The following is an 18750-nucleotide window of genomic DNA, read 5'->3' on the forward strand; positions in this document are numbered from 1 at the left end:
CAGCAAAATAGTGAAAGGGAATTCTAGCACTGCTATTGTTAAGCTGCCATGGCAATGATGGTTAGCATATGGATTTGTCTGATCTTCATACTTGTGGCTTCAGATGCTCTTGTTGCTTTATTTACTACAATCTATCTTTCTAAGCTTTTAAGCAGACATATCTTTCTAAACACTGTGGTGACGTTCGACTCTCAAGCCTCCTCTGGTGCTGTTTTCCCTGCAAGGCTCTCATATCTACTGTAATCTGGCTTCTTCGCGTAGCTAATCACCAGTAGCGGTCGGTGTAGTTGCAGAATAGCAGGAGAGATGGCATTGAGTGCTGTGCTGCTAACACCACCTAACAGCGGGGTTACTTGAGCACAAAATTGGGTAGCCTATGTCTGTTTGGCTTGGGATTGGCAGAGTGCGTGGAATTGTCATACACCTGTTGGCATGCTGCACAGGACCATCTTGCGAGGCTTCGGAGTGGGGAATCAGGGTGGATGAACTTGGATCGTTCAGACGCACCACCATTCGCGTGACTATACACGCAAACAATTAGGCATTTGTGTCCAGCATGGGGCAAAGATACTCGCTCGATATCCTGTCGCGGTGAGCTGGACTTTCTCCATTCGTTCGCGTTCATCAGCATGTTCTATACTTAGTAATTTAGCTGGCTAGACCAGTGTATAGAAGGTGCAATAAATGCCCTTGAAATTGTTTGCACTGCTATGTTGTTATTTCTTTTTCCCAAGAGCATGTGTGAGATCCCACAACGCACGAAGGCAATGAGTCTCTGTGCGCAAGCATAATCAATCCATTAACTGCAATGCGAAGGTTCTTTTTTTTCATACAGTTAACTACAAGTTACCTATTTAAATGGGACAGGAGCTCCTGCCATGCCCCTTTACAGTCCATGCCCCTTTACAACGATACCATCCAGCACTTATTTCATTTCCTCACTAACAAAAATTCTAGTCTCAGTAGAAATGACGCTTTCAATATCTTGGAGCAATAACCTATCAATCAGCTTAACTAAATAATGGCCTTTAGGGTCCCCATAAACACCATGGTGCAAACTTCCAATTAACATCTGTAGACCAAGTCTCACAAGAATGAGCAACATTGAACACCCCCGCACATGGGACAAATGTATTAGCTGCTCGTAGCTTGAGTCAGTGCCACCAACTCATGCGATGTCTAGTCCATGGACTAAATCGGTGATTTGGTCCATCATGCAGACCATATCACCAGTTATGTTTGTGGAACTAGTGAACAAACAAATTACTAACATAATGATGCAAATACCAGTGAAGAAGTGGACAGTACAAATGCTAGACTTGCAATCAATTTAACAGAACTAAACAGCCCTATGCTATCTTTGAGAAAAACTAGTAGCATCTGACAACTGAAGGCTTTTGTGAGGACACTCTCTCACCCCAAGTAGTAGGTGACGGCCTCCACTGCATTTGTCGTCAGGAACTCACGGGTCACCCTAGGATCAAACATGAGAGCCTGGAACTGGTACTGCAAGGCCTGCAAACAGCAAAATCACATCCACAGACCACAAGTTAGCACTTAGGGCATATATTGTTCATGGAATGAGGAACACTCAAAGAAGTTTCAAAAATCTTTTCAAAGAAGCAATAATTTTGGCTCGCAACACCTGGCTGAACAGTTCCCTTCATTACTAGAAACCAGCCATTTGAAAACAAGCTACTTTCTTGGCAGCACCTGCTTTGAGAAATAGGCTAGCTCAACACAATAGAGCAGGTATAAATGGCATTCCATTAAAACTAGTTTAGTGTTACATGCCAGTATTTGTATTTTAAGATCACAAACATGTACTATCAGCATCAAATGAAACTTGGAACAGCGGAGCGCGTGGTCCAAGCATAAGTGAAGATATAGTGCGCACCGTCCAGTCATCACCATTGACAGGCGCGCACATCCGGTTTGGCCGCACTGCGCGATCCCCCTCTAGTGAGATAATTTCGCTTCTGTTCTGGTTCTTACATTTGAAAGGGAGACAATGAAAAATAAAAATGGAGCTAAAATATTGCAGGTCACGGCGAGTCTTGACGCACAGCTCGCCAAAACCACAAGTGCTGTCGGCACGAACAGTGGTGCGCGTGGTGCAGTTTGCACCGTCATCGCCCGCGCCATGCGGGCAATGGTTATCACAATAGGGTTGGTGACGAAAGCTTTGAATGGTGATGTGCAACAAACTGCAAGGTTTGCTGGTACCTGAAGAGGAATTTGTGTGTGCCAGCCTTTTCACACAAGACGGGCAAGCAAATAGTGTGGGGAAGTTGCCATGGTATGCGCTACTGCTTTCGATTGTGTGTGCCTTGTGCCTTTTCTTGTTTACATATGGGATTTAGAGGCCAGAAAACGTATAATACCATCGCAATTTGGCGACGCACTGAATGCTTGTGCCGGAAGATCGTGTTTTCCGGGAATATATCAACCGGTAAAAAAAACAACGTAACTGTAATGGGTAATTTTTCCTGTTCTTGATTACAAACGTTTGCATTGGGAAATCACATAAAATGGGACCGCATTAACGAGGTTCTACTGTACAAATCCACGCCCCCCTCACACAGAAATCTGCAGACTTCAGCAATTCCTCCGACTCCAAACTCATCTACAGCGTGCAGATGTAGGTTTGCATGACGCTTACTTTACAAGAAAGGGCACGATGCTCCTCCAGTACGCAACGAACAAAGGCCTTATGGCAGGGTTTGTCGACTCTCTGACACGACGCAGAGAACGCTCGGAAATCAGAATGGGTTTGCCGATACACCACAGTATTACAGTCATGGCACTTACAGGCAAAAACTGAATGCAAGACAAATCCAGTGCGCACACCCGCTAAGCTAGGGCTAAGCGCGAGAACGAAAAGTCGCAGGAACAGAGGTCCCATGTAACTGACTCATTGCAGGCCTGTGAACATCTGGCACGGCGATGAAGTATGGACAGGGCACTCGGTGGTCACCACTCAGGAGGCCAATCAGGTTGACATGTACTGGCACGGTGACTTGATGGCAGGAGGGAGAACTACGGTTTATGCGGGAAATTAGTTCCACTGCGCCAACCGTGTTTGCCATGTTGTCACATGGGCAGCAGTTCCCGGAGATCGAGCAAAGCACCATGCGCAAGCTGGGGGATGAGGCGCACGAAGGCTCCTCGATCCCCACAAGCAACAGCAGTAGGCTATTGCACAGGACCCATGGCCAACTTCTCGGTAAAAACTGTGGCGCCTCTGGTGGCGCCTCCTCAAAGCAATTCAATGTGCCTGTTGAAAAATTTATCTCCTAAATTTAGCATGCTGCCCCCTGATTGGTACTGAAGAGTATAAAAAGGACCTCAATAGAAGCCCTATAGTTTTTCCTGGCCACAGTTGCCTTCTCCGCATTACTCCTCGTGTCTGTGCCAGTGTCTGGATGCTTAGGTCTGACCCTCTGGTCAGCTAGATGTCCGTCCCGACACCACACAGTGTACACAATGTCATCCTCGTCCACTACGGTATCGTCGGTTGTGATCTCTGAGATATGTGAGCAGACACAATCACTCTCAGAGCCTGTGCAGCATGCAATACCTTGCACAAATTACCAAACACTAAAGCTGCACAACAGCACTGTGGTTAGTGCATCCAGCTCCCAACTGCACACTGCTGCTTGGACACGAGTTTAAATTAGAAATGTAAAATTTCTTGAAATTTTGAAGGGCATGGAAAAAACTGGTATCTTTCAAGTTTCTTTCAGAAAAATATAAAAAATTTAAAAAGAAAGGTCAATTGCACACAGAGCTATGAAAAACCCGACATTTTTATTTCTCTAACACTGAAAAGAATATAAATTGTTACATTATTGCATCACAAAAGTTCCAGCAGAGCTCCTGGGTTCAAAATCTAGGCACAATTTCATGTCAAGACATTAATTTCACATCAAAGCAGCAAGACCGTCATTTGTATCAATCTGTGTCCGATTCATTTCCGCTTGACGCATCAACGCTTTGCAGTGCTGCAAACGAAGCCTTATGGACATTGAGCTAAGAGTGCATATATACAAGTTTTTGACTGCGATCCCCTGGGAATCTGTTGTTTAGCTTGGTGTGCAAATTTTAAAACTCGGACCAGTTTCTTTCACATGCCCAGAATAAGGGGGAATCTGCAGTATGTAACAGGTGAGAGGGCTCAAGGGTTGGTTGGAGCAAAGTCCTTGCCACCGCATGGATGGATCCAGGTGCTTCGCAGACTCCCAAACTCGTTCTTTTGACCAAGCTTTTAGATACGTCGAAAGGAGTCACATCGTAACAGAAGAATTCTGCATGGAAGTTCCGGCTTTTTTGCTTCACTTCTTTTTTTTTTTCAATTTTATCCTGGTTGAAAAAAAAATAGAAAAACCTGGTTTTTCACCGAAATTTTCAAGTTTCTTTTTTCTTTTTTTTTTTCAACCGCTCACATCTCTAGTACAAATCCCAGTGGCGGTGGCGGGCGATGTTTTTAATGCAGTTAGCATTCTCAAGGAAGTTCACATACTTTGCAGAATGAGGTACAGGATACAGCCGTACCTAACTTCTTTCACACTGCCTTTAAAATTTCGCCAGTGCTGGACGAATTTGAAACCCTGTCACATGGGTTCCTCAAGCACCCTATCCTGGTTCCACTAGCCTGGCAACTTAGTGCTGCACAATGAGTGCGCACGGGCAGTGGGGAACAGTTCTCAGCATCCACACAGACCAGCCCACCACACATCTCGGAGGCCATGCGCGGACATTGCGGTGGCACTGCTAGATGGCGCGGTGTGTCCAGAGGGAGGCACAAGAGAGTAGTCCAGCTGCAATACACACCTCTTACATGACGCATTTTGGCGGTGGGAATACAGTGTGCCGCCTAATTGCTTTATCGCTAACTGCATTAACACTGACAGTAAGCCAGAGGTAGATTCTACCGGAATTTTTTGTTCACCCTATGGTGAGGGCGAAGCACAAGATGTGACCCGATGGCAGCACAATAACACTAATGACTTTCTAATGACTTCCTGATGACGATTGTTATCAGTGTAACGAAAAGGATAGATGAATGGACACTGCAAAGCCAGTTTTGAGATTTTAGCTACTGCTGGAGTGAAAAAGAGCATCACATCACAATGCACCAAAGTGGACTCCACGCAGATTATCTCTCACCTGGGCAAACTGTCCCTCGAGCAGCGAGACCTTCGCAGCGGCCTGGAAGTCCGAGAAGCGTTGACAGTAGTTGACAACCGAGGTTGGATCGTAGCTGCCTCGGAATGCCTTAACAGAGCCCAGAGAGAAGACCCCCGAGAATGGTTAACAAAATTTGCGAGACAGCAAGGCAATGTGGACGCTTACCAGCATATTAAAGAGGCACTGCCACTGTCAAATGAGTCGGTTTGCCCCGATAGCAAAGGAGTAGTACCTTATGTTCATTTGATACTGTGGGAATGCACACACATCCCAACAGCATCTCAGGAGTAGCTGCATGTGGTTAACTGGGATGATTACATGCGCAGTGCCAGGAAAGTTGTGTGGGGAATAGAGCTTCCTACTAAAATTGATAGACGGAACTCTGGCACTGTCATCTTTCAGTCGCCATGGGAATGATGGTTAGCACATGAACGTGTCCAATCATTGTGCTTGTGGCTCTGTTTACTACCATATATCTGCCATTATTGGCTTACACTTCAAAGATTATCCTATATTTTTCAACACGGAAAACAGTAACACTGCGCACATACATAAACAATGCAAATTGCTGCATTTATAACAGAATATTTTGTTGAAAATGATCGCTTCACACTTTCACAAGGCCACTTGAATACGGAGCTTAGGTAAAACCCTACACTAACCATCATTCGCAAGCTCTATGCTCGCAACTGCCGTAGACACTATAGCACCAGGATTCGTTCCGATAATTTTTGGAGGACACTATGGTATGGAGAGGGCACTCCATACAACCACATCAAAGCAACCTAGTCAGAGCTGCTGTAAAAATGCCAACAAGTGACTGCTGTTCCACTAACCTTGTGTGACCCAGAGGAGGGACAAATTGCAATCACAGATTGAAACTCCCATAATGTGATGACAGACACACGTGTCTTGAGCAAGACTCGCATGAAGTCAAGCAAGTGCAGTACAGCTCTCACCCGCTGCCACACTGCAACAGGTGACATTGTGGCACAGTGACACAGCTAGAAGCGAAAGAAGTTCAAATGCCGGTAGCTGGTAGTCATCTATAATGTGTAGCTGGTAAATTTTGACCAGATCTCCCCAAACGTTTCTTTGTTGCCTTGATGTATAGTTGACGTGTCCTCCGATAAACTTGTTGCAACAATAGACTTGCAACAATAAAATTGTTGCAAGTGATCACTCATGTTGTCTCTATTTTTCTTTTGTGGGTTGTGTCTTGCGCAGCTGTATGACAAAAATGAGCGAGGCATGGTTCAGGCCAAACCGCAGGAGTGCACCATGAATTTCAGGCTTTTCATAGCAGAACCGCCATGCAGGAGTGATGCACAAAAAATGACAGAGGCCAAGACTGACCAAGAAAATTTCAGAAGGCAAGCCTGCGCATCAAGGCTCGTTTGCTCAGGTCTCCCATAATGTGCGCAGTGAACATAGTGAGAAAATGTGCTCGCATAACACAAAAACGTAGGCACATGTGCAGGCACACCTTTCAGTTAGTGCATGTTTTTGTTTTAACTATATTTGGCGCATGACATTTGATTCATTCGAAGAGGTCAGTGCCCATTCTGATACATTCAGAACATATTAACCAGTTCCACTTATTATAAGTGGGTCATTAGGCTTCTAGTTTTCATTGGGTTGCTTGAAAATTCCACCAACAAGTTTCAATATTGTTCCATCCATTTGCCATGCTTGTTTGGGACCACTGCCGCTCGTGCAGTTTTGTTGTGAAAACATAGTGATATGACGCTTCATGAGTCTAGCTTGAACTATCAAACTCCACGGAAACCTTGGCTGGTACTACACAACTCACTAACACGATGGGGAACACCATAGTTGCATTCAAGCCTTATAATCCATAATTATTCCTCTTTCTAGGGCTGAAATAAAAACACTGCCAAAAGGCACATTCTTTAACATGGAAGCTTCGCTGCAGGTGGGAGAGAGCGACATTTGAACTTGCACAACTGTGGGAATCATTATTTGAACACAGATTAAGTGTTCCTTTTCGTTTTCTTCTTATTCATGCGTACTTTTACTTTACCTACCAACGGGAATGTTGACCTAAATTATGATTGTTCCTGAGCACAATTTAGCATTGTAGTAAGTAAATGATGACTGCTAGCAGCTTTATGGTGTTTTTGTCGTAATTTCAGCCATACCCCAAAGCACGTATGGATTTTTTTTAGAGAGATTTTACCTGCGCAACGTTGGCTTATAAATACAGCTATTTATAAGCCCAGATTTAAGTGGTCGCTCTGATTAAACTATTTTAAACTCAAGGCAACTTGGAAAGTAACTTTGCTTGATCAGCTGTTAAAATTGCTGAATGTTTCATTAAACAACATTACTTTCTTAATGTCAAAATGTTAATTTACCCCAGTATGGCTTCATCTGCTTGCTAGATTTCAATGTCTGCTTTCAATGCGTGTAATTTGAATGTATTCATTCAACAACCTTGCAATAAAAAATTTATTTCGAGAAGATATAACAATCCACACGTTATTCTGTAGCCATAAGGATGAAACTCAAACATATGCACAGCTGGCCACAAATGTTTATGGGCCACAGGTTCCTACAAAATGCGATTTCCTGCTTTGTTAAGAGGAAGCCTTTAGATCGGGTCCTCCTATCTAAATACATTTAAAAGGAGAATTAGTTTTTCTCGGCAACCACTCCGAAAAATTTGACGAGTTTTGTAGCATTTAAAAGAAAAACATACAATCTAGTGACTGTTGGTTTCGAATTTTTTATTTAAGTCCTCAATTCTTTATTAAAAATTGACAAAATTCGAAAATCTTCAAAAAACAAAACTATCAAGTTTACAACTCTGTAACTCAACAACAAAAGAGGATAATACAATTCTGTGAATTGCATTTAATATTACATCTAAAGCGGACAAAATTGATATGTTAGACGTGAACACAAAAAAAATTTTGTAATATGGAAAGGCAGCTTTTGCACAACCCTTGTAACTAATGTAACAAGTTCACATAAAATGCAAAATGACATATCTCATTTGTCCGCTTTGAATGATCTAATGGATGCCATTTACAGAACCGCTATATCTGTTCTTGATGCAGAGCTATGAATTTGTGAACTTTGTGCTTCTATTTTTTTTCAAACGTTCGAATATTTGAAAATATTTGTAACAAAATTCAAGCCCTAAATCGAAACTCCGCTTCCAACAGTCACTAGAATTTAACTTTATCTCTAAAATGCAACAAATTTCATTAAAATCGGTCCAGGGGTTATCTCAGAAAAATGTTTTTGCGTTTTACATGTATTTGAATAGGCCGCGTCGGAGTCGGACCCGAGCTAAAGCTTCCTCTTAAGGCACGGCCCTTCTAACTTAACGGATCACTGTGTAAGTCGCAAAAAACTACACCAGATTGAACCTTTGAGTTCGAGCCTATGCGTTTCAGCATCACAGGAATTCAGCCTCTTCGCAAATCCTATGTCCTGTAAACTCTTGTGGCTGACCATACTCCACATTAATACAGTGGTGGTTCAAGCACCGCTGAAGAAACCCATGTTAACTCTACTGCAGCATTTGCATAGCATTTAGGAAGCCTACATCTAAAAGGCCACCGAAATTGCAATGCAAAGACCAACCTCCAGGGCAGTGTGCAGGGCTACAGGTCCATAGGGTGGATCATCAAGAGACCCCAGGTCAAAGGTAGGCGTAGAACGGCTTAGGTATGCATTCTGGAAGGCCTTTTGTCGCAACTGCACAATGAATGTTGAAAGAAAACAAAAAACATGTGGAAAGGGCTAAACGTCACTTTTCCGTGCTGGAACCTACCTATGACTGAAATGCATCTTTAACATGCATAGGTTTGGAAAATCAGTGCAAAAGAAAAAAAAAAGCAACTAAAGTTATGCAATATAGAAATTTGGGCTAGTTATCATCAGTTTATTGTTGCTTGAATATAGGGCAGAATGAGAATGGACAGAAAAGATGGAATGAAGCAATCGTTGACTCACACTTGTTCAGGTTTATTGGAAATAATGCATTATAAAGAGGTACAGTCACATGACGCACAGCCTACAGTAAATGACCCAGAGTTGCACAGCAAACAAAAAGAAATTCAGATACGACAGCATATCGAAACACCACTGCAACACGTGTGGTGTGACCGTATGCCTACAACCACTATTCATTGCGACAATAATCAAATGGTTAAAGAAATAGTCAAGGTATCCCACATACTGAAGAATGAAAGCACTTTCATCAGCCTTCTATTGTTTTCACTTTTGGAGAGAAAAAAAAGCAGTCATATCTGAATAACACAGAAGTGCCTTAATGGTCTTTTTTTTGTGTGTGTGTGTTTTACCCATTGTGTTTTTCCCTCACACATGTGTACAACATCACAGAAAGGTATGTGACCCCATGACCAGCATAACTGTTTACAAAAAAATGGAACCCCGATTATACGACTTTCTCGGGACCGCGAAAAAGCATAGTAAAATCCGAACATAAATTATGCCTATAAAAATACTAGTTATTTCGCGCGACGGATTTATGAGAAACTTCAATGTAAACTACTAACATATTCTGTAGGGCTTGGAAACCCAAATTACTAAAAAAGTAAATGCGATAAGAATTAATGCTGCAGTACAGGCACCAATCATGCTTTATTCAAACGAACCTACACGGCACTCCACTGCCCACTGCCGCAATCCCCGCCAGCCGGCGCGAACTTTAAAAAAAGTCAGTAAGTTTCTTTTGGACCTTCTGTGATCCGCGAACCAAAAGCTTTCGCTCGACTTGGGCAATGTCCAAAAGGAGGTCCTCTGCAGTGTCGCATGAACAGATGAAGTTCCTGATGCTGTCTATGTGCCGTAGCACCTCAGTGAACGTGGTAGGCACAGGCATGGCATCTGTGGCATCGTCGTTGTCCTCGTCCGATGTCGTAGTGGTGTTGGCACTAGGCAAAGCCTCTTCGATGGTGTCATCCAGCGACACCTCACCGCAGATCGCAACGTCGTCGTCGACCTCCACGTACTCAGCGAAAGTCATGGTGAGGTTTAAACCCTTGAAATCGTCGTCGGTGAAGCCTGCATCAGCCTCGAGGGTCATCGAGGTTGTTGCGTCCCCAGCAGAGGAGGCAGTCTCTCGCTTAAAGCCACAGTGCTTGAATGAGTTGGCGATTGTGCTTCGCGACTATGCGTTCCACGAACTGGCAATAAAATACATAGCGTCGAGCACAGTGATCTTCTTTTTTCTGACTTGTTGCGCTCCATAACCGCCAGTCGATGCTGCACTAACCACTTCCCTTGCTTGACACACTTAATGATGCTGGCATCCAGCGGCTGCAACCGGCTTGTGTAGTTCGGCAGGAAAAAAACAACCTTTATGTTCCTCAGGCTGGATGTGTCAGGTGGGTGGCACGGTGCATTGTCCACGAAAAGCAGTATTTTCCTTGCCTTAGCACCCATTTTGTTATCCAGCTGGAGCAAAAAATTGCTGAAGAGCGAAGACATCATCCACGCCTTTTTGTTAAGTTGTAGCTGCACGGCAGCGTCTTCAAGTTCTTAAAGCATCGTGGCTTTGCAAACTTTCCAACAACGAGCACGGGCAGCCTCTCGGAACCGTCCTCGTTAGCACAGAATAGTGCCGTCACACGCTCTTTACTATGCTTGCCACCATGACAGCTGTCACCCTTAAACGCAAGCGTTTGCTCAAGCTACATATGGTAAAAAATACAGCTCTCATCGGCGTTGAAAACGTTGCAGGGCTTGTATGTAGCAATCATCTCCGGCAGCGACTCCATCCACTTGTTCATTGTTTAAACGCCCACGGAAGTGCTTTCTCTGCAGCAGCAGCTGTACACTATCCTGTTTCGTTCTTTAAAGCAATCCAGCCACCCGTTCAATGCCTGAAAGTGGTCGATGGCCAGGCACAATGCCACAAGGTCCGCCTTTTCTTTTAGAATAGCACCATCAACGTTGATTGCAGAGCTCCATGCTTGATGCAGCCGCTTGACAATAACTTTTTCTAACTTCTTATGCTGTCCTTCTTTTGTAGCTTTCCGCTTGAGCCCAAACTTGTTGGCATTCTGCAATATCACTGCTTTGTCTGACAGGATAGTCTTAAGCGAAGATTCGGGTATCTGAAGGTCCCAGGCACTGCTGGCTTTCGTGGCTGCATGCTGCTTTCCCGCTTCCTCGATAACAGTCAGCTTATCGCTGAGCGACAGAACTGTCCTCTTTCAGGACATTGTGCGTCGCGTTGCTCCACACAACTCAAAACCTCCGCTGAACGTTGGTCGCTAGGATTACAATGAAGAACACATGCGATAAACGTAGGCCTCTCCTTGCTACCTTGTTGACGATCTGCTGCTGGGAAATTGGAAGGAGAGAAATGCTTCCCCAACGCAATGAAAGGCGACGCCGCCGAGAAGAGAGGGAGAAAGTGATTGTGGAGAGAAAAATACACTATTTCAGCACAGCAAGCGTTGCGGGTGGCTGCTGGTGGGGGAGAGAGAAACGAACTATGAGACGAGGCAGGGAAGAAAGCTGCACTGGAGCGAACTGGTCGAGCGGTGAGACGGAGCAAGGAAACAAACCCGCGGCACTTTTCTTTGGTCCGCCATGCCGTTCCGCGCTTCATGAGGGTCGTCGTATAATGCGGGTCAGGCGTAAAATTGCATCATATAACCGGGGTTTTTAATGAATTGCTTCTATGGAGACTTCGCCGGGACTGCGCTAATCCGTCGTAAAAGCCGGGTCATTGCAAATCCGGGGGGCATATAACCAGGGTTCCACTGTATATATTGTGTTCAATAAACTTGCACAGTAACAAGCCTGCAGTGTTTTTCAGTGTCCCTTCTTCTCTGTCCAACAGCTAAGACTAAAATCTTTGTTTCAAGGAGTCTCGACTTCTTAAAACTTCTGATTAAACCGTATAAAGGCTCACCTTGAAACAAATAAGAGAGATTAAAGGCCATCTGTAATAAACACTTGAACTCTGAGATATGCTCGCCCCTGCTGATAAAAATAAAAGATGAGGAGGTCTAAGTTTACAAAGTTATCAAAGAGCGTGCTCACTCTAGACACTGTCAAAATCCAGTGACAGTTGAGAGTGGCAAATTGAAAATTATTTGCTAAACTGCAAATGCTGTTAAACCGAGATTTATTGTCGTGAGGTTCAGCTGTGACTTTGTTTACTTGGAGGTATGATGCCTTGAAACAGCATATGAGAGTTTATTGGTCAGCTTGCTTGCTCCCAAGTTCACGTACTACATGATGCCTTCTGTTGAAAGGGTGCACCAAGTATCTATGATCAGTGTTGGCTAACACTCCCAGGGCTAGACCTAGTACAGTAGAACCTCATTCATAAGTTTTGAAAAAAAAAAATGCAAAAAAATGTTCTACCCGAGAAAACATACAATCTGCAGTCATTTAAAAAATTGGCCCACATAACTGTAGTTGATATCTATGTAATGCAAAGTGTTGCACTACTGTATTTACTTGCATAATGATTGTACCACTGAATTTTGTCGTCAAAATTTGATTTTTTTCTTTCCCGTGTAATGATCGCACCCCGAACTTGCCGCAGCGATATGTCGTGTGCCAAGTCTGGCTAATGATGATCCCACTTACCATCTGTCGAATGCTCTCAAATGCTATGCGAACGACTCTCGAAGACACCAAGCAGTCTGCAAGCAACAAGCATTCTTAAGGAGATGCGCATTCTATTCATCACTTTTTGCACTTCCATGAAAAAAAAAGCTACAACCAAACTTGCCTTGGCTTTATTATTTGTAGGCTTTATAATGGTTGTGGTCAACAACAACAACAACAAAAAAGGCACCTTTACATTCTTCTCGTCTGTGGGCACACAAAAAATTGCTAGTGGCAATGATAGTAGCCACGTTTACACCGATTCGTTAGAAGTGTACCCTATTCATACGCCAATGCTTGTAACGCAGCTAAGATATTCACCCACCCTTAGAGGAAACGTGCCGTATTAGGGTAGTAGTGAAGACAAATGCCGCAGTTTCCGCAGCATGCCCGCCATGTGTTTCTAACACAGGTGTCACTGACAGCTAAGTGCACCCATCTCTGTTTCTGTCCCCTCAAAGTGGACATGGCTACATTGCCACAGACTTGTCGATATGAACGATATTATTCATTACTGATACGTAAGAAACTGTTTCACTGCGCGTAATGTACTCACGAGAAGAAAAAGAATCTCGTTCAGTGCGTTCAGCTTGCCCCACCGGCCGCCACTTTTGTTTTGGTGCCCCGTACTGTTATGGTGGCAGCTGCCTGTTTGTTGACCTGTTGTCATCCTGCAGCAAATGCGGGCCGAAAAAAAAATTTTTTTTCTTTTCACGGGAAATTTAACCCGCGTAATGATGGAACCCCTGAATTTGCATCAATTTTTTTTACAACAAAGTGCGATCATTATGCGAGTAAATACGGTAGTCATTGTAGTATGAGACGCATGTGCCGAGCTGGTGGGGCCAGAGTGGCCCAAGACCCACGTTGCCATTCTTGCGTCTTCGGCAAGCTCGCGTTAACGATCCTTGAATTTGGCCTGCATCATAGCTTCTTCAGGTGGGGCTTCTTGGTGGGAAGTTTTGACGTGACCACTCAACGAGAATCGTTGCGGCCAGACACGCACGTCGAGCTGTCAGAGCCCAAGCAGTCCGAGACTGTGGGTATGCCCCACAGCCACTCAGTAAAACAACAACAACAACAATGTGCTTTGTTATTTCCTATTGCATAGTGTTCTGAGACAGTGATGGGAAACCGAAACAAAATCGAGCTGGTGGACAACGCCAGAATACGATGCTGCCAGAGGGAAACATGACACTCACTTTGTGCTGTTTGCAGCAGGGAACGGTGCTGTGTTTGGGTTATCACCTATTAAAAGCGTCCAGTACGTTTTGTGGGGTCTCTCATTCCCGTACTCTTGGAACAAAGGAACGACAACACAGTAGTGCAAACAATCACAAGGGCATTTATTGCACCTTTCATAGATCAGTGCCCGCTAGCCGAGCTGCTATCCACAAAACATGCCGATGGGCGCGCGACAAATCTAGAAGTCTGACTCACCGCGACCGGAAGCGAGCGAATATGTTCGCCCCATGCTGGATCCCAACGCCTGGTCCTTCGCGTGTATGGTCACGCGAATCGTGGCGCGTTCGAAGGCGGCCACGCGAGGCGGTCTCGCAGAAGCATCGGTCGCCGCGCACGCGGAACGTCCACGCTCTCAGCCAACCCGCCGGGGAAGAGGGTCGCTCCACGCGCGGCACGGCGCGTCCATGCTGCTTGCTGCCTCGAACCCCCCAAGAGAGACAGCGCGCCTTGTCTCTCGGCGCCCGAGTAACCCCGCAGCGGCGCGACGCTCGCGCCATCTCTCGCACCGCGCTTCAACCACATTGACCGCCGCTGACGTCACGCAGGCCACGCGGCGAAGTGGGATTACAGGAGACGCGCTATGCGGGAAAAACATCAGGGGACGCGCGAGAGTCGCGCATCCCCACAGTTTGTAACGGCACTGCACCACCCGCACTACGAAACAGATAAGTGAAGATGCTTATTGAAATAGGGTTGGCGGTGATAGGTGTGGATGCAACATGTGACAATTTTGTGAGGAAACTTGTTGGTACCGGAAGAGAAAACCAAGAGCATGCCGGCATTTTCACATTACACGGGTGCGCGAGTACCGGGGGGAATCTGCCGTGGCCAGTACCTACTGCTCTCAATCGCTTGTCTCACACCCTTCCTTGTTCGCACGGGATCTAGCGACTGAAAAAGATATATAATTGCAGCTTCATGATGAACTGAACGTCGGTGCCAAAAAATCCTCTTTTCTGGGAACATATTTTGTGACAAAAAGTAGGGTAACTGTATTGAGTAATTTTTTGTGTTCTTGATTACGAGCCTTGGTGCCAGGAAATTGTATGTAACGGGATCGTATCAACGAGGTTCTACTGTGCACACGCACAAGAAAGCAGACATGGGACCGCCATCACTGTTGCTCAATTGATGAAGCACTGCATGCATCTTGCGAGGGTTGTGGGTTCAGCTCCCATCAGCAGCAAGCTGTTTATTCTTCCACTTTTACTTCCCCTTTCCTTGCTATTTCTACATTTTAATAAAAGGGACACTAAATTAAATGTTAGGTCGAACTAGATTGAAAGATAAGGCTTTTGTAATAAAGAATTCCTCATTCGTAGTGAGAACAGAGCTTTCGTAAGCTGGAAAAAGGCAAATATTAATCACACGAGTGGCACCACCCATTTCAGACTGTTCTATCCTCTTGCAGCATCAGGACCAGCACAGGGAAATGCCGCGTGTGGATAATGTCAACCTGTCTGTTGAGCAAACCGAGAACAAGGTAAAAAGCGGGAGCCAACGTTTCAACAAGTGGATTTGTCTTTTTCAAGGCGACGTATGCTTTCCACGACACAGTAAATATAGGTAAGGTTCTTCTAAAGGGGAGAGAGGGCAAGGCAAGTGGGTGAGGCAACGACCAAAGGTGTGTTAGCGGCGAGGGTGTAGAATTGAGAATAAAGGGGCGCTGTGCACGAGGTCGATGTCAACGGCTGTGTGCACAGCACCCCTCCATTGTCTGCTTCGCGACAGGTCAGTGGGCTAGCGTCTCTCAGAAAGAGATAATAAAAGGAGCAGCAGAAAATGGTGCTCGGGGAAAAGAAATTGCTGAAACGAATAAATATGTAAATAAAAGAAAAAGAAAGAAAGGGAGGAAAGAAAACACTAAGCAACTAAATGAAAATAACTAAGTCTTTTTGCCTATAGCTAGAAATTTAGCATTTAGCAATTTAGCAATTTCGCAAGTAGTCTGTTGTGTCATGGAAGGGTCAAAATGAAGAGCAGCAATGGGCCTCTGGTGGCAATTTTCTATACTACAAACTCATGCATCGCTACACAAAAAAAGATGATAAATTTCTAGGTGAACAATCTATCGACATAACTCAGCCTAATATTTTCCATTAGTGTCTTTTTAAATAGAACAGTTAATTTTGTCGATGTTTTCCCGGGCTTCAATGCCTGTTTCCAAGGTATGGTTGTCACTGACAAAAAAACTAAATAAATAAAAGAAACCCCTCAGTTACCCTTATTCTTCTCATTCTCTGCTAACACCTGTCATACTGCTTCTTTCTTTTTCCAAGCTCACAAGACCAAGTCCGACTCTCGACAGGCTACGCGTGACCATGCAAGCTCACCGACTGCTCGAGGTCTTCTGGGGGAGGCCGGGTCATCTCTGGAGGCAGGGCGGTGACCTCAATGGGGCGCACCTCGCCCGTGCGTTGCCCCTGGGGAATGGTGATGAGGCAGCGGCTGGTGCGGATGGTGATCAGGCGGCTCGACAGCACCCGCAGGTGGCGCACCGAGCTCTCCTCAGTCGGTACCTTGCACGCCAGCTGGGAAGCACCAACAAATCACAACAATGACGCCCTCCTGTGTGACCTACAGGATGCGTCCCAAATCTTGACACAGATGGTTGCTTTGCTCTCTTTAAGCAGAAAAGAGCGCAAAAGAACAGGATGCAAGAAAGCAACAGACAACAGTGCTGTTGCTGTCAGCACCATCGTCTGCCCCTTCCTTCGTCTTGCTCTCTTGCGCTGTTTTCTGCTCAAGTCACAAACCAACCAGCCCAAATGCAAGCACTTTTGCCATCTTTATGAGACAGGCAGTGTCTTAAGTAATACTAGCATAGGTGAAAATGAACACAGTTTCAAAACAACACAATTGAATCTGCAATGTAAACGGCTTTCAAGGTTTGCTCCATACAAGGCTGGCCTGAAGAACAAAGGCCAACACACATCTGCCTGTACATTGCATGGCTTGCAGGTGTTTAAAGCTGAAACTTGAGCTAACTGGTTCTGCATTAAGCGCACTATAAGAATTTCCAGTGAAAGAAACACTAGGAAAGAAGCAAGTGGACATAGTGTCTTTGTGTCCCCTTGCTTCTTTCCTAATGTTTTTTTTCACTGGAAATTCTTATAGCGCACTTGCAGGTGTGAACGTCAGTTTCATAAGATTAGAATTCTGGGCAGAAGCAAAGAAGCTACTGCATGCATACTTTTGGAGGCCCTTCATATCAGGAAAAGAGGCATGGATTGTGTCAGCAATACTTGATGATGATGATGATGATTAACAGATTTTACTGGCACAAGGGCCAGGTACGGCCAAAGAATGCCAAATAAAAGATAATAAATAAACTGACGATTGTACAATGCGGAAACTGTAAGGGTTGTGAATCAGAGTGTGAATGGTACATGTAACTCCTGTGATACTTCTGTGTGTCTATTTGAGAGCAAGATGCAGTCTTTTGATTCTTTTCCTCTGTTGTGACGAACCTGTGCGCACATCCAATTTATTATATGTTTTTTTCTGGTCTTCTAAGCAAATGAAAGTAAATCTGTTGTAACCGCAGCACTCATGGTGACAGGTCTCCTCTTCTTTGTGTGACCTTTACTTGCACTGTAATACTTTCACTGCATATCACCCAACTAGCTCAAAAACAGGTTGTCATGTCCAATGAATATACGCTTATAATGAAGCCATATTAGCATTCAATGTGACTTTGTTGTTTCCAAGTAGAAATTAGTATCTGTCAAAAGGCGCAGATTGTGATAGCACATGCCAATGTTTAAAATTAATTTGCAGAACAACAGAGCTTTCAGCGTGTTGTTTGAGCTCGCTTCCAAACTCCTCAATTTAGTTTTTATCCTCTGTATTCCAGCCCCCCAGGTTAGTAAGTCGAACTTCAATGTAACGAACATGGATATAACAAGTTATAGGATATAACGAACTAAATCTAAAATACGTCTTACCGATATCAGTGTGTAACAAAGATATGCCTGCAGCAAATATAGAATGCACCGAAGCTATTTTTTGTATTGAAAACGAGTTCGTTATAATGAGGTGGGATCCTATTGGTAGAACAAGTGGACTGTACACTTCTCAAAGACATCAATAAGCTGCCAATCACGACTCTGAAGTGCCTGCCAAGTGCGCTCCAACCCACTTCTATCCATATGAAAGTTTATTTCGAATTACTACAGCAGTGATAAAAACAGGTACTACTGCCACGCACTTGACCTCCATCGTTCTGTCCCCAGGCCCAGAGCTTGCCCTGGGTGTCCAGGGCCAGGCTGAAGTCTCGGCCGCACGACACCTGCACCACCTTGCTGCGCTGGGACAGGTGCGACACCAGCTGCGGGCTTTTCTGCACACAACGCGGCGAGCCATCAGTGTGAATTGAAACAGAGAGGTTAAAAAAAAAAAAATCACACTGCGTGTGACACATGACTATGTTAGGGCCGGTTTAATGCAGTGATTCCTTCTGCTAGATTCCATGCCACTCTTGTCATGCACCATTCACAGTCCAGCTGAAAAATCTGGGTGGAACACCACTGATTGCCAACAAAGTGAGACAAGGGCAGCGATTTCGCACCAATGCCATTTCCGATGCTATTCCTTTTCGTGCTTTGTAAGTGGTCAGAGTGACACTCCACCCACATTATCAACAGGATTAGCCTGTTGCATTTTGTTGTTCAACCTGCATTTTTG

The 18750-nt window shown here is 44.7% G+C and overlaps 1 protein-coding gene across 1 annotated transcript in view; it reads right to left on the minus strand.

Annotated features, from left to right (window-relative positions):
* The window catches only part of LOC142592614 (uncharacterized), a 189827-nt gene that overhangs the window by 28507 nt on the left and 142570 nt on the right, over positions 1-18750 (minus strand). The window contains exons 24-28 of the mRNA XM_075704154.1: positions 18275-18406; positions 16398-16595; positions 8806-8919; positions 5170-5277; positions 1418-1515 (exon numbers count right to left, since the gene is read on the minus strand). Of these exons, the coding sequence (XP_075560269.1) occupies positions 1418-1515; positions 5170-5277; positions 8806-8919; positions 16398-16595; positions 18275-18406 (650 nt within the window). The remainder of the gene's footprint in view (positions 1-1417; positions 1516-5169; positions 5278-8805; positions 8920-16397; positions 16596-18274; positions 18407-18750) is intronic.

This window comes from Dermacentor variabilis, chromosome 9 (assembly GCF_050947875.1).
Source record: "Dermacentor variabilis isolate Ectoservices chromosome 9, ASM5094787v1, whole genome shotgun sequence".
Taxonomy (NCBI): Eukaryota; Metazoa; Arthropoda; class Arachnida; order Ixodida; family Ixodidae; genus Dermacentor; species Dermacentor variabilis.